Here is a 22,352-nt window from a genome sequence, read left to right as displayed (position 1 = left end):
ACACATTTATTCATACCTTTGTTATAGCACTTACCATGTCATTGTCATTGCTTTCTTGCACACTTAGCCCTTCCATGAGATTATGTAGGTTAGGATCCATGCCATTCTTAAATTCATAGTGCCTCCTGCATTAGATGCATAATAAATATTGGATTGGTTTTTCTTTTTTCTCATCCTTTATCATTTTGTTTCTTTCTTTTAGATAATCTGCTGGGAATCTCTTGGGTTGACAGTTCCTGGATCCCCATTTTGAACAGTGGAAGTGTCCTGGATTACTTTTCAGAAAGAAGTAATCCTTTTTACGACAGGACATGTAATAATGAGGTGGTCAAAATGCAGAGGCTAACATTAGAACACTTAAAGTAAGTTATTATAAGAAGTTTTTATCTTTGCCCATTAGAGATTTTGAAATCGATGGTTCTTTCAAGCTATGATAGTGAAGTACAGAGTAGAAGTTTTGGAAGAACTGGAGTTTTTTGGGGATGTGTATACAAATTTGACATGCAAAGGAATTATCAGTAGTCACTTATAACCTAGGAAGGCTTTTCTGTATAATTTCATATATTAATATCCTGTTAAAATATAGCTCTGAGGTTTAGATGCAGATCCAATTAGAGATCTTAGCAGTGCAATTGTTCTCTACCAGGTGACCATACTTATGGTCTCTTTAACATCAAATTTAATGTCTTAAACCATAGTCTGGCTTATAATAGATTTTTCTTCGTATGACAGAATCTTAGCTTGACAATTGCAAAGTAAGGTTCTTCAGACTTTGGATGCTAAGTAATTAAAAACTTACTGGTATAACAAAAGTTTCTGAAACACTTGTGTAATACAGTTTTTCATTTGTCACCTAAACATCAGAGAGGGGTTCTTAAAATTAAATTTCTGAGGTATTTTAAATAGCTTTTAAGAGGCAAATATTTACAACTATTAAGACAACTTACGGTTGCTTTTAAACAGTCTGTCAGGTCAAAAAATTTGTCGGAGGCAGCAATAAGGTTTTTGATGTTTTCTTGTTGGATAGAATATGTAGTTGAAATATATGGTCAAGACATGCGTGGTCTTCATGTACTATGTATTTTTAGATTTTACATCTCAGGAAGCGTTGCCGTATTTTAGTTGTCTTTTTTGAAATGTGTACTTTTCAGTGTACTTTCATGATTGAAAATACTCAGATTTAAGTTTATCGTGGATTTTTGTAGAGAAACTTTGTTGTTTAAAAATCACGTCTTTATATTCTGCCTGCCTGGGAAAATAGCCAGTTTTATTGGACAGCCAGTTTTTAATATCAAACATCGGCAGTTTTAATTTGATTTACAGTGTTCTACTTTTATATAATAATCTGACTGTTCTACACAGTTGTTTGTAGGGCAGCCATAGATCTCTGGATGTCTGTGTTCTGTTTTCAGTCAGATGGTTGGAGTGGAGTATATCCTTTTACACGCTCAAGAGCCCATTCTTTTTATTATTCGGAAGCAACAGCGGCAGTCCCCTACCCAAGGTAAAAATGTAAACTTCGGGCGTAATTTTCTTCTTAAAATACTATGATTTACCTAACTTTCTGAGCTGCATATTCTGCTTTTTGGATTGCGTTCTGGTTTTGGGGGTCCCCAAGACCACATACGTGTTCATTGCTTTGCTAAGAGAACTGAGCAGACTCAGCCTATGGGTATGTTAGTTATACCTAAGGTTTGTTATGGCAGCACAATAAGGATCCACAGACAGATCAATAAGGAAAAAAGCCATATCAAGTGGGATCTGTAGGAATCCATGTATAAGCTTCCTTTGCTTTCCCTTCTGCAAGGGGCTACACCAAGTGCATCCTTCCTCTGGCAGCCCCCACACACATATCATATGTCTGCTTAGGAAAGTCCTTTTGATACTCAAAGTTCAGAATTTTTTTTGAGGGGTAATCCTGTGGACATCCTTTGCCTGCCAAAATTTCAGACTCTCAGAAGGAAATGAGGTTTCCACTATAATCATATCATTTGTACAAATTGTCTAGGCACAGTAATACAGCAGGCATAAATTTACTACTTAGGAAATGTTTCAAAAGCCCAGTTATACTAGTCACATGCTTGGAGACCAGGAGTCTTCCGAGGTGCTCAAGGACAACTCTCCAAGCACTAACAAAGTAGTAACTCACTACATTGAAGCCGCCTCTTTTGTGAGGATAGTTTTTGGGAACCTCGAGCATCCTACGTAACTTCTCTCAAGCCACTGAGTCTAATTCTTTTAAAAAATGCATGGTAGATGCAGTTGCACTAAATTCATAGAGGAGCAATTAAAAATCCTCATTGAGGGGTGCCTGGGTGGCTCAGTCATTAAGCGTCTGCCTTCGGCTCAGGGCGTGATCCCGGGGACCTGGGATCGAGCCCTGCGCCCTGCATCGGGTTCCCTGCTCAGTGGGAGGACTGCTTCTTCCTCTCCCACTCCTCCTGCTTGTGTTCCCTCTCTCGCTGCCTCTCTCTCTGTCAAATAAATAAAATCTTAAAAAATAAAAATAAAAAAATCCTCATTGACACATTCAACCGAAATTCTTACCTACCTTATATTACCAAACATAAACTTGCTTTAGAAATCACACTGAAGAGTATAGAATTCAGATTCGACTTTGAATCAGCGAGCTAGTTCCTATTCCAGAGATGACCAGCTCCATCTCCTCATTAGATAATCTCATCAAGACATTTAGGAAAAACCTTCACCCTGGTATTGATTTCAGAGAATGCCTTGCTAAAGAAGTTGTGGTTCCAGAGTTAAGAATCCACATTTAATTTCAAAATCTAATGATCTAAAATCCCTTCCCAGCAGAAAAAAAGAACCTTAGAACAAAGGCAAGACCAGGAACAAGATTTCCATGATGAGAGGGTTCAAGGTATGGAAGTGACAAAGGTGGTACCAGCTTCACTAGCAGCTGTTTTATTCCTTAGGACCCAGGAATGGGATACGTTGGCAAGTTCGGTGCATCTGATATATTCACCATAAGCCCTAAGTCTCTCACTCTGAGGTTTTACTCCCCGAAGTGTAGGTGACTAAAAGCAGCGTTGGATCACTTGGGAACTTACTAGAAATGCACTGTCCCTACTGAGTAAGAATCTGACTTTAACAAGATACTTAGGTGATTCAGATGCACATTCGCATTTGAGAAGCACTGCTTTAGTTGGCAAACTGTTTCTGTGACGGTCTAGAGAGTAAATATTTTAGGCTTTGTGGGCCTTAGGGTGTCTGTAACAGCTACTCAACTAGTGTCCTAGCAGCTTTAGATAATAATATAAATGAATGAGTATGGCTGTTTTCCAGTATAAATTTATTTACAAAAATAGGAATTGCCAAACCCTGCCTTAAGCTTTAACATGGGAAAATAACAAATTTTAGTCATTCTTTTTATGAGAATCTATTTAGCAGTTTGTGTGCGTAGCTATAATCATGAATGTTTGTATTTTCACTGCTTTAGTTATCCCACTGGCTGATTACTATATCATTGCTGGAGTGATCTATCAAGCACCAGACTTGGGGTCAGTTATAAACTCTAGGGTGGTAAGTATTTCACATTCTTGAAACACTAAACAAAACTTTTAATTGAGCTACCTTGTTTCCAAGAATCAGACAGAAGCTTTTCTCCCTGTGTATGTTGGCATGAAGAGTTGACTACGAGAATGTCTCGAACATTGGTTTCTATGGGCCAAGTCCATGTTAAAAGTATACATCACAGCCCCAGCTCTATAGCTATTCAAGTTCTAAAAAAACCAAAATGAAACAGAAAATTACTGTCTTTGCATATGTAATATTGTGAGTATTTACTTTGGAGATTTTAGTTGATGTAATGAGACATTCAGAATTTGTTTTCTTTTTACAAGCTTACTGCAGTGCATGGCATTCAGTCAGCTTTTGATGAAGCTATGTCATACTGTCGATATCATCCTTCCAAAGGGTATTGGTGGCACTTCAAAGATCATGAAGAACAAGGTGGGTAGAACACCTAGACCGCCTAAGAACACTTTTTGGTATTCTGAGAATGAAGCTGTTTTCTATAGGAAAAAAAACTATTGATTTAGAAAGAAGACTTCATAGAATGATATTTTTGTAGCTGTGATTCATGTAACTAGATGTGGTAATACTAGCTTTCCCATAGGAACAGGTAGAAATTTTAATTTGTAGGTAACTGGTAATCTTTGGTAAGTTGAGTCAAGGTTTTAAAATACTTGGAACATATAGAGGATATCAGTGATGAGAAATGAGTCATGATGATGTATGTATCCTGCTTACCTAACTGTTGAGTCATCTTGAAATCTGGAACCTGAATCTCCCATCTTCAAAGTAGGGGATATGCTTTTATAGCCCTATCTCCAGATGACCAGTCTGTTTTCTCATCTTTCCATGTTATTACCTGCTGTGATGCGAGGTCCCCTGGTTTTCATAGATGCTAGTCTCCTGCTTCTGCACCATATTTTACAATAAAAGTGCTCTAGAAATGTGTCTATAGCAGTATACCTATATTTTGAATTTCCTTCTCTGAGAAATAGCAACTCAATAAATTACTGAGGGAAAAGTAGCCTTTGAATAGAATTCAGACTTGTGGAATGAATGGTCTTTCAGATATATTTATTCTTAATAGGTACAGGCAGCAACATTTGACATAGGAAAGTCTGCATCTGTTGAATAAACTTCTTTCAAGAGCTGTTTGCCCTATTCTAATGAAATGTTTGGAATAAAACTTAAACTGGCAACTCTTCATTTATAGATAGTCCCCCAGTACAGCTCCCTTCTGGGGAAAGTTCCACACGTGATTAATTTCAGAATTTCTCTTGCAAGTTCTTTTCTTTCTTATCTTTATGATCTGCTGTTGTTTGGTTTGTCCTGTTTTTTTCGGTGAATTATAGTCTTCATAATCGAGTATGATAACTTGAGCTTATGAACATTGCATTTCCATTTGTACCTATTAGGTTTTGTGGGAAGACCATTTAATACACTTAAAACATACACAAGATAATTTCAAATCCATAATCTGGATTGTGATTTAGGTAATTATGGAAAATGTTAGCCTTAAAATTCTTAATGTCTGTCTATGCTTACATACGAAAACTGAAGTATCTTTAAAAGACTTAATCAGTTTTTAAAATGTTAAAATGTTAACTTCATTTAAGAGGGAAGAGTTAAGAACACTGGTTCCTATTTGTTGTGTTTAATTTATTTTGGGGGATAATCTTTGGAATAGTAGCCATTAAAAATAATGATGTTTATGTGCTATGGTGAGCACTGTGAATTGTGTAAGACTGATGAATCACAGACCTATACCCCTGAACCAAATAATATGTTATATGTTAATAATAATAATAATAGTAATAGTAATAAATAAAACCTAGGACTTGCTAAAAAAAATAATGATGTTTGAGTATATTCATGGTGGACAAAGATTTGTAAAATGTAAGCCACCAAACTAATTAGGCAGTGTTTTGATTTGGACTTCATATTTTAATAGATAAAGTCAAACCTAAAGCCAAAAGGAAAGAAGAACCAAGCTCTATTTTTCAGAGACAACGTGTGGATGCTTTACTCCTAGACCTTAGACAGAAATTTCCACCTAAATTTGTGCAGGTAATGAGAATGCATGTGGTTAATTTTGATTTGACACTTTTTCCTGGAATATTTATTTTTAATTGAGAACTGATGCAGTTGTGACCTAAAAATAGTGACTTTCCTCATTAGTTAAAAATGGTCTCTGGGGGAAAAAAGGGTCTCTGAATCAAAGGAAAGGTTTTCAAAGACTTAATGGAGGCAGTGGGTAAAGGGAATGGAATTAACACTGTTCTGTGCTTTTAAGTTTATTTTCTGTTTGAATCTTCAGAAACTAAGGACTGCTTATATATCACATTCTCATTCCAAAGTTGCTGCAAGTGTCATAGATGGTAACTAACTAAACTAGAATCTGAAACTCATGCTATTTTTACTCTGTATGCTGCCTTTCAGCCTGGTGTAGTAGATATCTAAGTCCTTAAATGATAGACTAGTTAAAACTTTTGTAACAAGTGGCGCTTGGCTGGCTAAATTGGTAGAGCATGTGACTCTTGATCTTGGTGTTGTGAGTTTGAGCCCCATGTTGGGTGTAGAGATTATAAGTAAACTTAAGAAACAGAAAACTTTTGTAACAAAAAGAACACTTCGAGGTAGAGGGTTTGGCATAATAAATGGAGGAGTAATACATAGAGTTACATCATATTGATGATTAAGTTATATGAATTCTATTACGTTATTTAGCGTAATAGCAATGACAAATCCACCTGCCATTCTGCTAAGTGAGCTTTTGAAGTGAAGTAGGTACGAGATGGAATATGTGAATATGTTATTCTCCTGGTTAGTCTCAGTTGATACAGACATCTACAGGGCCTTGTACACACCAGGTCATATATACTGTTTTTCTTTTGAGGGGGACTAAGATTTTCAGGTTGGTTTTAGATTAAATGAGATTTTTCACACTTTAAGATGACTTTAGAACAGGGCTCCCCTTCCCCTTTCCCTGACTCCACTGTGTGCTATTGGAATGGTCATGTGGTGACAGGAGTGGAGGACAGAATGGAATGTGGGACAGGAAAGTCAATTTAGAGAACTCTCATGAATTGCATTTGAAGATAAAATAGTGTCTGTTGAATAAATAAAGAAATTATAGTGTGTATAGGGATATGAATAACCATGACAGTATAGGAGGTTTGGTGTGGTTGACCATTCAGCCAGTACATAGTATATATGAGGGAGGCTGGGGGATGAAAGACCTGCACAGTACAGTAGCCATTAGGCACATGTGACTATTGAACAGTTGAAACACAACCTGTGTAAATTGAGCTGTGATGTAAGTATAAAATGCATACTGGGTTCAAAGAGTTGAGGGATGGGGTACGGAGTAAAAAGATGTAAGTACCAGGTTGCATTTGTGGCTTACATGTTTCTTTTGGACAGTTCTGATGTAGAAAATGGGAACAGAACACACAAAACCAGAAATATGAAAGAGCATTAATGGACATATTAATGTTCACATTAATTAATGGACATACTCATAATAATGGACAGATTTCTCAGAAACCAGAAATCTTTAGTTTGTTGTTCTTTTTCTAGTTCCTTGAGCTGTAAACTTAAGATTGCTTGGAGAGCTTTCTTCCTTTTTAATGTAGGCATTTATTACTATAAACTTTACTCTTAGTACTGCTCTTTTTGCACCCCATAAGTTTTGGTATGTTGTGTTTTCATTTTTAATTCTTTCCAGATAATTTCTGGTTTACTTTTTGATTTTTTCTTTGAACCATTTGTTGTTCAGCAGTGTATTGTTTAATTTTCACATATAAGTTAGCAAAAGGAAAGAAATGAAAAAGATAAGAGCAAAAACAAATGAATAGAGACTAGAAAAACTCTAGAAAAAAATGAAACTAAGAGTTGGTGTTTTGTAAAGATAAAATTGACAAACTTTTAACTAGACTAACAGACTCAAATCAAATTAGAAATAAAAGAGGAGACAAACGAAAGGATCATTAAGAGACTGTATATAAACAATAATATGCTGGCAAATTGGAAAACCTTAAAAAAACCTGGAAAACCTATAAGAAATTCCTAGAAATGTACAACTTACCAACTCTGAGGCATGAAGAAACAGAAAATCTGGACAGACCAAAAATGAGTAGGATGTTTAAATTAGTAATCACAAACCTCTCCACAAAGAAAAGTCTAGGACCAGAAGACTTCATAGGTGAATTCTACCAAACATTTGAAGAGAATTAACACCAGTCCTTCTCAAACTCTTTCAAAAATTGAAGAGGAAGGAAACATTTCCAAATTCATTGTATGAGGGCAGCATTTATCTGATACCAAAGACAGAGACACTACAAGAAAAGAAAACTACGTTCAGTATCCATGATGAAAACAGATGCAAAAATCCTCGACGAAATACTAGCAGACTGAATTAAACAGCACGTTAAGAGAATCATACACCATGATCAAGTGGGATTTATCCCTGGAATGCAAGGATGATACAACATACTGAAATCAATCTTGATGGTATACTGATAACTGATGATTATCAGAACAAAGGTTAAAAATCACACAAGCATCTCAGTAGGTGCAGAATAAGCATGTGACAAAATTCAACACCCTTTTATGATAAAAACCATTCAACAAACTTGATACGAAAAGAATATGCCTCAACATAATGAAGACCATATATGATAAACCCACAGCTAACATACTCAGTGGTTGAAAAACAGTTTTTCCTCTAAGATCAGAAACAAGACAAGGATACCCACTTTGCACAGTTCTATTCAACATAGTACTGGAAGTTCTTCCAAAGAATTTAAGCAAGAAAAAGAAAGAAAAGGCATTCAAATAGGAAAAGAAGTAAAATTGTCTCTTTACACGATCCCTGACATGATCTTATACATACTGAACCCTAAAGATTCCACTAAAAAGCTGTTAGAACTAACCAACAAATTCAGAAAAGTTTCAGGCTGGAGAATCACTAAAAAATCAGTTGCATTTCTATACACTAACAATGAACTGAGAAGGAAATTAAGAAAGCAATTCCATTAACAATAGCATTAAAGAATACTTAGTAGTAAACTTTGTTTTCAGCTTTATTGAGATATAACTGGTGTACAGCATTATGTATGTTTAAGGTATACAGTGCGTTGACTTGATACACTTATGTATTGCAAAACGATGACCGTAGCATTAGCTAACACCTCCATCATGTCACGTAATTACCATTTCTTTACTGTGGTGAGATCATTTAAGGTTCACTCTCTTAGCAACTTCTGAGTATATAATACAGTATTATTAACTATAACCACCAAGCTGTAATTGGATCCCCAGAACTTATTCATGTTTTCACTGGAGGTTTATACCCTTTGACCAACACCTTCCCATTTCCCCTGCCAACCACTCAAGCCACTGATAACCATCATGTTACTCTCTATGAATTTGGCCTTTTTAGATTCCACGTATAAGTGATACATAGAATATTTCACGTTCTCTTTCTGACTTATTTCACTTAGCATAATGCCCTCAAGATTAATCTTTTTTTCTGCAAATGGCAGTATTTCCTACTTTCTGATGGCTGAGTAATATTCAGTTTCATACCACATTTTATCCATTCATTTTTTGACAGATTGTAGGTTGTTTCTGTATCTTAGCTATTGTGAGTAATGCTGCAGGAAACGTGGGAATGCAGTTATCTCCAATATCCTGTTTTCATTTTCTTTGGATATATACTCATAAGTGGGCTTGCTGGATCATGTATTTCTATTTTTAATTTTTTGGGACTCCTCTGTATTGTTTTCCATACTGGCTGTACCAGTTTATATTCCTACCAACAGTGTATCAGGGTTCCCTCTTCACATCCTCGCCAACACTTGTAATCTCTTGTCTTTTTGATGATAGTCATTCTGATAGGTGTGAAGGGATATCTCATTCTGGTTTTGATTTGCATTTCCCTGATGATTAGAATGTTGAGCACCTTTTAATGCTACTTGTTAGCCAATTGTATGTCTTTGGAAAAATACTCAGTTCCTCTTCCCCTTTTTTTTTTTTTTAAGATTTTATTTATTTATCTGTCAGAGAGAGAGCACAAGCAGGGGGAGCAGCAGGCAGAGGGAGAAGCAGGTTCCCCGCTGAGCAAGGAGCCTGATGCAGGACTCGATCCCATGACCCTGGGATCATGACCTGAGCCAAAGGCTGATGCTTAACTGACTGAGCCACCCAGGCATACCTCCTCTGCCCATTTTTTAATTGAGTTGTTTGGGGTTTTTGTTTTGTTTTGCTGTTGAGTTGTAGGAGTTCTTTATATGTATTTTGGATGTTAACCCCTTATCAGATACAGGATTTGCAAATATTTTCTCCCATTATGGCTGTAGGTTGTCTTTTCATTTTGTTGATGGTTTCCTTTGCTGTACAGGAGCTTCTTAGTTTGGGGGCGCCTCGGTGGCACAACAGTTAGGCGTCTGCCTTCGGCTCAGGGCGTGATCCTGGCGTTATGGGATCGAGCCCCACATCAGGCTCCTCCGCTATGAGTCTGCTTCTTCCTCTCCCACTCCCCCTGCTTGTGTTCCCTCTCTCGCTGGCTGTCTCTATCTCTGTCGAATAAATAAATAAAATCTTAAAAAAAAAAAAAAAGAAGCTTCTTAGTTTGATGTAGTCCCACTTGTTTATTTTTGGTTTTGATGTGTTTGTTTTTGGTGTCAAATCCAAAAAATTACCTCCAAGATTGATGTCAAGGAGCTTATGGCCTATATTTTCTTCTAGAGTTTTGTGGTTTGAGGTCTCATGTTCATGTTTTTAATCCATTTTGAGTTCATCTTTATGTATGGTGTAAGATACTGGTCTAGTTTTATTCTTTTGCATGTGGCTGCCCAGTCTTCCCAACACCATTTATTGAAGCCTAGGTCAAAGAGGTTGCTGCCTGTATTCTCCTCTAGGAGTTTGATGGATTCCTGTCTCACATTTAGGTCTCCCATCCATTTTGAGTTTATTTTTGTGTATGGTATAAGAAAGTGGTCCAGTTTCATTGTTCTGCATGTGGCTGTCCAGTTTTCCCAACACCGTTTGTTGAAGAGACTGTCCTTTTTCCATTGGATATTCTTTACTGCTTTGTCAAAGATTAGTTGACCAGGGAGTTGAGGGTCCATTTCTGGGTTCTCTATTCTGTTCCATTATCTCTGTGTCTGTTTTGTGTCAGCACTATACTGTCTTGATGATTACAACTTTGTAATACAGCTTGAAGTTTGGAATTGTGATGCTTCCACAATTTTTTTTTTTAATAATTTTTTATTATGTTATGTTAGTCACCATACAGTACATCCTTAGTTTTTGATGTAGTGTTCCATGATTCATTATTTGTGTATTTGTGTATAACACCGAGTGCTCCATGCAATATGTGCCCTCCTTAATACCCATCACCGGCCTATCCCAATCCCCCATCCTCCTCCCCTCTGAAGCCCTCAGTTTGTTTCCTTTTTCAACATTCTTTGGCTATGCCGGGTCTTTTCTGGTTCCATCCAAATTTTAGGATTGTTTGTTCCAGCTCTGTGAAAAATGTTGATGGTATTTTGATAGGCACTGAATGTGTAGATTACTCTGGGTAACATAGACATTCTAACAATATTTGTTCTTCCAATCCATGAGCATGGAATGTATTTCTATTTCTTTGTGTTTTCCTCAATTTCTTTCATATGTGTTCTATAATTTTTGGAGCACAGATCCTTTACCTCTTCGGTTAGGTTTATTCCTAGGTACCTTACGGTTTTTGGTGCAATTGTAAATGGGATCGACATCTTAATTTCTCTTTTCTTTTGTCTCATTGTTAGTGTATAGAAATGCAGCTGACTTCTGTGGATTGATTTCATATTCTGTGACTTTGCTGAATCCCTATATGAGTTCTAGCAATTTTGGGATGGAGCCTGTTGGGTTTTCTACATAGAGTATCATGTTGTCTGCGAAGAGTGAGAGTTTGACTTCTTTGCCGATTTGGATCAGGCTTAGTTTTAGACTTGGTTTTCATTGATAACCAAAATTTAGAATATAGAAAAAGAAAGATTGTGACTTAAATATTAGTGGCTTAAATATTTGTTGTTAAGGGTTCTATTTTCATTGACCATTCTCCAGAATATCAGTAACTTACTGCTGTGTTTGGGTTCTGAGGTATTCCAGCTGAATGACCTCTTTTTTTCTGGCTAGGACTCCTGCCTGAAATCCCACATGCTTTTCTATCCTGATGAGCTAGGCTGGACAATGTAGAAAACTTCCGACTCTCTTGAATCTTAAAACAAAAACACTTTGCTTTATAGAAAGTTACAGAAATTTAAAATAGCATATGAAAGTAAAGAGAATAATTAAAAACAAAACCCCCATGTACCTGTCACCTAGCTTCAGCAATCAAACGTGGCCAGTCTTGTTTTATATCTTCTTTCTCTACTTCCTCCCGATTATTTTGAAGCAGGTTGTAGAGTCCATATCATTTCAGTGGCGTTTTTTTTACATTTTTCTTTTTATTTATTTATTTTTAAAGATTTATTTATTTTAGAGAGAGAGGGCACGCATTCACATATGAAAGGGGGGAGGGGCAGAGGGAAAGGGAGAGAATCTCAAGCAGAGTACCCACCGAGTGTGGAGGCTGATGGAGGCTGACGCAGGGCTTGATCTCCCGACCCATGAGATCCCTACCTGAGTTGAAACCAAGAGTGGGACACTCAACCGCCTGAGCTATCCAGGCGCCCCCATTTTTGTTTTAAAGGTTTAGCTGTAATCCTACTTCAGTTGTCATTTTCTAGAACCCCACCTATCTTTTAACCATCCAAGGGCCAAAGCCAGCTCCCAAAGAGAGTATCCAACTCTATGTAACAGAACTAGGAGAAAGATGGCTTTTTCTAGAATTGTTAATCCCTCTGCTCTTTCTACCTAAAACATTTCTCCTCAGATCTAGAGAGGAACATAGATTCTTGGTTTACTTGAAGTCTTCTATGAACTCCCTTTTTACCCATTGTGTCTCCCAGAACTATTTGTAGCTCAGGACTTAACCATTGTATTTGACAGTTGAGCTTCTGGGTTGCCCCTATGAGAAGTGCTCAGGAGAATATTAGAAAAGTTCTGCCTGCTTCCTTGGAATTCCTTTATCCATATTTTAATTCTCGTTACTACTGAAAGTTAACACTGATACTGGTGTGTTGGGAGTTCAGGGCCTTTTACCATGAATGTTTTTTCAGTGCTATTTTCAGAAGCTGCTAGAACACCATAGTATTCGGCTAGGTTTATCTCAAGGTTACTGATGAAATTTTGTCAGAAAGTTGCCCCATTCTGTTTTCCTATCTGAAACCATATCCTACTAGTTTGTCTGACACTATTCACTAGAAAAGATGAGAGAGTGTATTGGGTACATAATAACATTATTCAAATGTCCAGATACATTCCAGTGTCCATTATAGTTCAGATGGTTCTGGTGCTAGCATAGAAACCATATCCTACTAGTTTGTCTGACACTATTCACTAGAAAAGATGAGGGAGTGTATTGGGTACATAATAACATTATTCAAATGTCCAGATACATTCCAGTGTCCATTATAGTTCAGATGGTTCTAGTGCTAGCAGTAGAAGAGAACCCCCTCTCAATTTCTCAATTCCTCACTTCCTCAGTTATGCCATGTATTTCCTCTCCTGTTACAAAGTAAGAAAAACTCTTTGTTCCCTCAGATTATTTTAGACATGTTTAAATCCTAATACATTCGTAAGATGTGTGATAGTGTGGCTATGTTGCAAGTTTCCACGAGCACCCTCGTGTTTGGAGATTTGCTTAAAGGATTTATTAAAAAATAAATCCCACTGGATTTATTACAATGACATAGTAAGGATATACAGCCAGATTTAAGGTAGAAGACAAGTAGAGTTCAGAGGGGCCCGTGTGCAGGCTTCCTTATATCCTCTCTTTCCCATTAGGGATTACACAAAGTGCATTTTTCTTTCAACAATGAAATTGAGGCAACATGTATGTGGTATTTTTGCTCAAGGAAGTCCATTAAAGAGACTTGGTGCCCATGTTTTTTTGGGTAGAGGGGAAGGAGTTCATCATGTAGGTACTCTGTCTAGCTCATACCAAAATTCACATTCCTGGAAGGGAAGTAAATGTCAAGCCTAAACAACATTGTACAGTCTACAAACAGTGAGACACCACTATCAGGGAATTATGGGAACATTCCAAAATTCCTAGTCATCAGCAGGTTCACTGTCATCAGCAAGGGCCAGCCTTGCAAGCTGGCTTTTCTAAGGATAACAGCCTCAGGCTTTCTATGTTAATCTTTTCTGTACAACGGATAATAATATGGAGCTCAGTTTTCATCTTACTAAATGTAACTTCCTTGAACTTGCAGTTGAAACAGGCTAGTAGGCAGTCGTAGCATGAATCTGGAACATGTGATATCAGGAAATTTTGTAGTCTTTAGTTATAGGAATAGATGAGAAAGCTTAGGGAGGCCATGTAAATTCAGAAAATGCCTGGAAACATTAACCTTAAAAATGAAGAGAACATTTTTCTTCTGATGTGTATTTATGTGTGCATTTATAGGAAAAGGAATCATGAGTTTGAAGGAGATAGATGGGAGGGGAATTGGAGTGTTGACATCCTTTTTTTAAAAACGTAGAATATAGAGTCATTGGCTGCAAGTGAAGGGTAGGTTGTGAGCCTTGAGGAGGGAGGAGGGGGAAAGTGTTTTAAAGCATTTAAGTTGGGTAATAGGAAAAGGGAGATGACAGTGTAATCAAATAAAAGAACTGCTGTACAGAATGGAGGATCTGACCTTGTTCCTGACTCATAATATCCCTATCATTTTTTTACTGAAGTTTGATTTAAAAAAAAATTTTTTTTTTAAGGATTTTATTTATTTGAGAGAGAGCGAGAGAGCGCATGAGCTGGTGGGAAGGGCAGATGGAGAGCGAGGAGCAGACTCCCCACTGAGCAGGCCCCATGCTTACCCGACCAAGCCACGCAGGCACCCCTGTAGTTTGATTTTTAATAGTACTCTTGTCAGAAGCCTTATATTCATAGAAAAATACCTTTTTCCTCTTTGCTACCCATACCTGCCATCTTTGTAAGTTGGGGTGTTCATCTGTATTTTATTCTGCTTTCTTCAAGCTCATATCCCCTAAACAAATATGCCTCTGGAGTCTTGAAAGACTCCATTGTTCTCTCCCATTGGATCCTACTTAGCTACTTTTTGTGAAACATTATAGCATGGGTGCAGAGACAGAGGGCTCTGTAGATAGATGTTCAAGAGAGGATTGTTTATGTTTGACTCTTTTGTTCTAGTTTTAGTTTTGTGTCTTTTCTGGAACAAGGGGATAAGTAGAGAAAATGATAAATTTACTTTTTATGGTACGTGAATAGTAGTTCCTCTTTATGGAGTCATTTATTAAAAAAATTTTTTTATTATGTTTATCACCATACAGTACATCATTAGTTTTTGATGTAGTGTCCCATGATTCATTGTTTGCGTATAACACCCACTGCTCCATGCAATACGTGCCCTCCTTAATACCCATCACCAGCCTAGCCCAATCCTCCACCCCCCTCCCGTCTGAAACCCTCAGTTTGTTTTCCAGAGTCCATGGTGGAGTCATTTTTGATATAATTTGAATGAAGGTGTAATTTTAATAAGAATTATGAAGTCAAGAAGAAGAAAACTTTGCTGACCTCCCCTGTTTTCTCCCCCCCCCTTTTTTTTTAATTATAGCAAAAGTCTGGAGAAAAGCCTGTCCCAGGTATGATTCCTGATATTCTTACGAAACTTGAAATAAAACCAGTCTGTTTAACTCAGTAACAACTATAGCACATAAGATGAGCTGTGGTCCTTTTGTCCTTCTAGACTCTCATGGTAATTTGTTACTCCTAATTTTGAGATCTCTTGAACTGCCAAAAGATGGTGCTTTTGTTTTGTGGTAGTGATACGAGTATTTAAAAGATCAGTTGGAGTGGGAAGAGTAAGTATTGAGGAGATGTGGAGAAGCCAAGGTGATTTGAGTTTGTTTTTAGTTCAGATCTCAGTGTGAAAGGAGGTGTTCTGTTTCATCATTGAAAATAGGTATTGAAGTATCTGTTCAGCCTGGGAGAGACTATGTATCTTGTTTATGGGTAGTGTCTTATTTAAATGACATGTGTTTTTGTCCATGATCACAAATTTGCCTGGGTTATCAGGTTTTTAGGTTTGTAAATAGGTTCTTATATATCTGCCTGATAAAACAGCTAAATTTAGAACTTGAGATAGGCAGTTCTAAATGAATTTGAGCCTAAACTAGTCACATTACTGTTGTCTAAATTGATCTCATCCCTCCGCCTTCCTCTCCCTCCAAAAAATATTTGCTTTTGATGTCTAGTGGATCAGACAAAGAAAGAGGCAGAACCTATACCAGAAACTGTAAAATCTGAGGAGAAGGAGACCACAAAGAATGTCCAACAGATAGTGAGCACCAAAGGCCCCCCTGAAAAACGAATGAGACTTCAGTGAGCAATGGATAGGAGAGAAGCTTGCAAGACTCCTCTTGCACATTATTGATACCTCATTACTGTGACAGACTCTTGAACTTTAAAATTCTTTGTCACAACCCTTCCATTTGTATGAATGTGCTTGTTCTTTAAAAAAAAGATGTAAGGATCCTCATGCTTTTGATATGAATATTTTTTATGTATGTTTTGTAACCTTTCCCCTATCGGACTTGAGAAGCTTCCTTACTCAAATGTATACTGCTTACATCTAAAAACAAAATAAAGGTATTTGTATAAATCACTTTCTCATGACTTTCCCTTTATTTCTCTCACTGAAATGTTTCCAGATGCACTTTGTAAACATAAAAGATCAATGTGAAGGTAGTAACTAAACTCATTTTCTTTTATTGTGTATTTCTCAGTATTAAAATAATAAAGTTACAATTTGAAAGATAAAAGGGAAAAACCTCCTCCTACAAATACTGTAACAGTGCTGTGAAGTTTCTTTGTGCATAGTTATTTTTAAAACTGTAGCTTGTAATTATTCTCTTCATGCAATTTTACTTGTATAGTATTACTATGTCTTTTGTAAGTACTTCTCCATGTTTACTTAGTTTTAATAGAGTATTTATTTTAGTGACTGAATAATCTCGTGAATGATTCTGTTTTCTTCAAACTCTCCCTGTATTCTACGTAAGGCTGTAATGATTACGTTTGTGTATAATGGCTTTTTTTAGTGTTTTTTCTTTAGGATAGAGTCCCACCAGTAGAATCACTGGAATCTGTACTCTCTCTCTCTGTTTTTCTTTTAACTCTAAGTTCATATTGTCAAATGTTTTTCTCAAAAGGTTTGGAAACCAGTTATTCACACAGTGAAGTATGACATTACCAACTTCTCCAGAATCTGGCTACCAGTGAACGTTGCATTTTTGTTTTTAGTGCCAATTAAGTAGCAAAAAAACGTTTTAAGTGATTGAATAATTTCTCATCTTTGATTTTGCTTTTATGAAATGTCTGATTTTTTATGTGGTAAGATTTTTAGCTTTTTATTTTTACATAATTTCAAGCTTTTAGAAAATTTGCAGGAATAGTATAAAAAGTTCCTACATATATATCTTTTGCCCAAATTCCTCATATATTAACATCTTTCCACACTTGTTTTATTCTTTAATTTCTTTCAACTCTTACTGTCATTTGCTTTCTCTCTCTCTATATGTATATATGTATATATATAATACATATACTTACACCTTTAATTTCATATTGAGAGTCTGTTGCATATCCTAAAATCAAGGACATTCACTTACATAGCCGCAGTACAATTATCAAAATTAAGCTGGCATGGTACTACCATCTAATCTGTAGATTTTATTTAGATCTTGCCAGTGGTGCCAAGAAATTACAGCAAAATAATAAATTCACAGCAAAAGAATATCTTGAAATTATACATTGGATTTAGTTGCCCTGTGTGTTTAGTTTGCTTTGATCTGGAACAATTCTTTAATCTTCCTTGTTTTTCATGACTTGATATTTAAAGGGTTTAGACCAGTTATTTTGTTGACTGTCTTTCAGTTTGGGTTTGTATGATATATTTTCATGATTAAATTCACCTCACGCGTTTTTGTCAGTAATACCACAAAAAGGTGCTTATGGAGCCACATGCTGTCAGTTTGCCCCATTTCTAGTGATGTTAACTTTGATCACTTGGTTAAAGTAATGTTTGTTAGATTACTCCACTGTAAAGTTACTATTTTTTCCTTCTGTAATTTATAGGTATCTTGTGGGGGAAATAGTGTAAGACTCTGTAAATATCCTATTACTCTCAACCTCTTACCCAGTAGTTAGCATCCATTGATCATTTTCCTCTGGATCATTTATTACTATGGTGGTTGCCCAATGTCCATTTTCTACTTCCATCAGTTCTTCTACATTTATTGTTGGGGTTTTTTTGGTTTCTCTTTTTGTTTGTTTGTTTGTTTTTTGCTATAAAGAATAGCTTTCCTTTCTTCCCTGCTTATTTATACCGTTGTGGACTTGTGGACTCCTGGATTTTTAATATATTCAACAAGTTATATTTCTTTACTATCATTATTTACATTGCTGCTCACATTGTCTCAGATTGGGCCAATGGGGGTCCCTTCAAGCTGATTCCTGTGTCCTTTTGAAATGACCCTGTCATTTATTGAGCATTTACTTTATGTGTTAGCACAATAACATATTTCAGGCTTATTCTAACCCTGGAGACAGCCGTTTCTCTAAGGATCCCTGGTACTTTTGGTGGAAAATGCATTTGGAAACCCAAGATCTGTGTGCTACATATGCTCATTTGCTACTGGGGTGTCATTGCTTCTAGGCCTTCTCAGTTGACAATTAAGAAATAGATACATACATACATGTGTGAATGAATACGTAATACATCCACACACATCAGTATCTGTTTGTTGTATGTATAAAAAGCCATCTGTTCACACTGATACCATCAGTTGCATTCATGACCACTGGGTTCACTGTTCTCTTCCATATTTGTAACTGTCTTCCACATTGATGAGAATTCTGGTTTCTGTTCTCTGTAATGTTATTTATTTGCTTAATCCTAGAATAACAAAGTTTTAGAATTGCTAACCTATAATAATGCAAAAAAGAGACCTGTAAGAGTTCAGTATTTGCTTAGGGTTCTTTTTGTTTGGCTCAAGGATTATATATATAGTTCATATACTGTGTTTAAAAATTACTTGGATTAATTTTTTTTCCTCTTCATAGTGGTTACATTACTCACTTATTAAATGGTTCATTACATTTGGTTCTGTTTTTAATTCCAGTTTAGTTTTCCGCTTCATCTTATTGATTCTTTCTGCTTTGTTGTCGTTGTAGTATTGTTTTGAGCTGTATGAGATAACTAATGTGGTTCTAAATGTCAGAGCTGTCCAAAAGAGATTCTCAGTACCACACCCCTTCTTCCTCACCTGCATTCATTTCTTCTGTCTTTTCCATTCCTACTTCCCCAAAATAACCAGATAGTTTCTAGTTTACCTTTACTAGATTTCTTTTCTACAAAGGAATAGATATTTTCTCATTTCCCCTCACATAAAGGGCAACGTATTTTATAAAATTTTGCACTTTGCTTATTTTCCATTTATTTCAGCATGAACTTGAGACATAAAGATACTCTTTGTCATATTTGCTTCAAGTATTTTTCCAGTTTTTTTCAGCACAGCTTTTCTTTCAACTATATTATAAAATAAATACCACTTACAGTAAAGTACACAAAGTAATAAGAGTACAGCTCATTATACCTGTGTAAATCACGCAGGTGAAGAAGTTGAGCCTCGCCGATACCCCAGAATCTCCATTATGTCCTCTTCTAATCGCAACTCTTGTCCTTCTGATCATAGATCACTGTTAGCCTAGTTTTATGGTTAATCACTTGTTTTCTTTAAATTTTTACTATGTAACCATGCTTCTCCAAATAATTGTATGGTTTTGATTGCCTTTTTATTTTTGATATAAATGGATTCAGTATTTCATGTATGTTTTCTTTTGTTCAATATTATTTTTATGAGGTTCATCAAAGTTGTTTCATGTTATTGTAGTTCTTTTCATTTCTGTGTAGCATTCCTTTACATAAATATGTCACAGCTTTTAAAAATGTGTTTTAATGGTGGTGGACATTTGGATTGTTACAGTGTTTGGTTATTGTGAAAAACTGCTTTTATGAATATTCTTGTACTTTCCTATATCATAGGCTGAATTGTATGTCCATCCCCCAGTACCTCAGAATGTGACGTTATTGGGAAATAGGGTCATTGCATATGTAGTTAACCAAGATGAGGTCATGCTAATCTTAATTAGGCTGGACCCCTAATCCAGTATGACGGATGTCCTTATAAAAAAGAAGGCCATGGGAAGAGACAACAGGAGAACACCATGTGAAGATGAAGGACTGGAGTGATCCATCTAACAAGCCTTGGAATTCCAGAAATTATCAGCGAATCACCAGAAGCTAGGAAGAAGCAAGGAAAAATTTCCCTTTTCAGGAGGAGCATGGCCCAACTGACAACCTTGATTTTGGACTTCTAGCCTTCAGAACTTTGAGACAATAAATGTCTATTGCTTTAAGCCACCAGTTTGTGGTACTTTGTTTTGGGAGCCCTAGGAAACCAGGGTACATGTGTTCGTGTTACTGTCTTACTCACATTGCTGGGTCACAAGTATGCCTTTATACTACTTCCATTGATAATGCTAAACTATTTTTCAGAGTTGCTCTATCAGTTTATACTCTAATCAGCAGTTTATGAAACTTCCTGTTGTTCCCCATCTTTGTTGGCCCTTGATACTATCAATTAAAGAAAAATGTGGTTATTCTGATGGGTGTACAGTGATACCTTATTGAAGCTGAAATTTGTATTTCCTGGTATTGATGACATTAAGCATCCTTTCATGATTATTGGCTATTTGAATACCTGTTTTTGTGAAGTGTGTCTTTTGCACATTTTTCTGGGTGTTTTTTTTTTTTTTTTTCCCTTCGTCATACAGAGTCTTAATAGTTCTTGGTATGTTTTGGTTAAGAGTCTTTTGTCCCTTATATGTATTGTGTTTAAATGTATCTTTTCCATTCTGGCTTGCCTTTTTATTGATCGTAGCCTAAAAATGAGTAGAAGTTCTTAATTTTAATGTAGCTCAGTTTATCAATCTTTTCTTTTTGTGTCTTATTTGAGGTTTTTCTCTTCATTGAGTTTATGAAGATGTGCTCCTATGTCTATTTAGAAGCCCCATTATTATACATTTCACATTCAGGAATGTGATCCATTTGGTGGGGATTGACCTATAGATCAATTTGGGGAGAACTGACATTTTAGCAATATCACATCTTCAGAACCACAGACATGCTATATTTCTCCATTTATTTAGGTTTTCTTTAATTTCAGAGTTTTGAGAATACAGGTCTTGTACATTTTGTTAAATTTATCCTGAGGGATGCCTGGGTGGCTCAGTTGGTTAAGCATCTGCTTTTGGCTCAGGTCAGGATCCCAGGTCCTGGGATTGAGTCCTGCATCGGGCTCCTTAGTTGGCAGGGAGCCTGCTTCTCTTCTTCCTTTGCCTGCAGCTCTCCCTGCTTGTGTGCGCTCTCTGTCTCTCTCTGACAAATAAAATCTTTAAAAAATAATAAATTTATTCTGAGACATGTTTTTTTGATACTGTTATAAAAGATTTTTAAAACTTTTTTTGTTTTTTTTTATTATAATATTTTTTTATTGTATTATGTTAGTCACCATACAGTACATCCCTGGTTTCTGTTGTAAAGTTCCATGATTCATTAGTTGTGTATAACACGCAGTGCACCATGCAATACGTGCCCTCCTTACTACCCATCACCAGCCTATCCCATTCCCCCACCCCCCTCCCCTCTGAAGCCCGCAGTTTGTTTCTCAGAGTCCATAGTCTCTCATGCTTCATTCCCCCTTCTGATTACCCCCCTTTCTTTATCCCTTTCTTCTCCTACCGATCTTCCTAGTTCTTATGATCCATAGATGAGAGAAACCACATGATAATTGTCTTAATTTACATTTTATCTTGGTATATAGACATATAGTTGTGTTTTTTTGTATATTTGACCTTGTAGCCTGTTACTTTGCTAAATTGAATTTTTAGTTCTGGTAGGTTTTTTTGTACATTGCTTAGGATTTTCTACATCCATAATGTCACCTGGGAATAAAAAGAGTTTTATTTCCTTTCAGTCTTATACCTTTTAAAAAAATTGTGGTAAAATAGAAATAACAGAATTTATCATTTTAGCCATTTTTAAGTATGTAGTTGAGATGCATTAAGTACATTCATGTTATTATGCAACCGTCACCATCCATCTCCAGAACTTTTTCATCATCCCAAACTGAAACTCCATACTCATTAAACAGTGACTCCTCTTTGCCCCTTCCCCAGACCCTGCTAACCAGCATTACTATGTCATTATGGATTTGGCTATTCTAGGTGCCTCATACAAATGGAATCATACAATATTTGTCTATTTGTGTCTGGTTTATTTTAGTTAACATAAGGTGTTCAGGGTTCATCTATATTCGAGTAAGTGTCAGAATTTTGTTTTTAAGGCTAAGTAATACTCCATTGTATGTATGTATGTGTGTATTCACACACATTCTGTTCATTCAGTCAGTGGACATTTGAGTTTCCACATTTTGACTATTGTGAATAATGCTGCTATAAACGTTTATGTACAAATATGTTTGAGTTCCTGCTTTCAGTTCTTTTGAGTGTGCACCCAAAAATGGTAATTGTGTTTTCTTGGGGAACTGCCATACTGTTTTCCGTGGCAGCTGCATCGTTTTACATTCCA

General features: G+C 36.3%; 1 protein-coding gene across 3 annotated transcripts in view; it reads left to right on the top strand.

The window, feature by feature from the left end:
• Positions 1–22,352, top strand: part of MED6 (mediator complex subunit 6) — a 114,714-nt gene that overhangs the window by 5,039 nt on the left and 87,323 nt on the right. Inside the window, exons 2-8 of one of the 3 annotated variants that reach the window (XM_045807919.2) lie at positions 203–362; positions 1,413–1,504; positions 3,458–3,540; positions 3,861–3,969; positions 5,483–5,598; positions 15,255–15,282; positions 15,895–16,305. In XM_045807919.2, coding sequence (XP_045663875.1) covers positions 203–362; positions 1,413–1,504; positions 3,458–3,540; positions 3,861–3,969; positions 5,483–5,598; positions 15,255–15,282; positions 15,895–16,025 — 719 coding nt within the window. In that variant the 3' untranslated portion in view covers positions 16,026–16,305. Of the gene's footprint in view, positions 1–202; positions 363–1,412; positions 1,505–3,457; positions 3,541–3,860; positions 3,970–5,482; positions 5,599–15,254; positions 15,283–15,894; positions 16,306–19,852; positions 22,240–22,352 lie in introns of those variants that run through there. The other 2 variants (XM_045807920.2, XM_087856069.1) reach the window with 2 other exon arrangements.

Source organism: Ursus americanus, chromosome 26 (genome assembly GCF_024610735.1).
Source record: "Ursus americanus isolate L20-20 chromosome 26, mUrsAme1.1.p, whole genome shotgun sequence".
Taxonomy (NCBI): Eukaryota; Metazoa; Chordata; class Mammalia; order Carnivora; family Ursidae; genus Ursus; species Ursus americanus.
The sequence above is the reverse complement of the archived record's forward strand: the minus strand, read 5'-3'. Positions and strand labels throughout refer to the sequence as shown.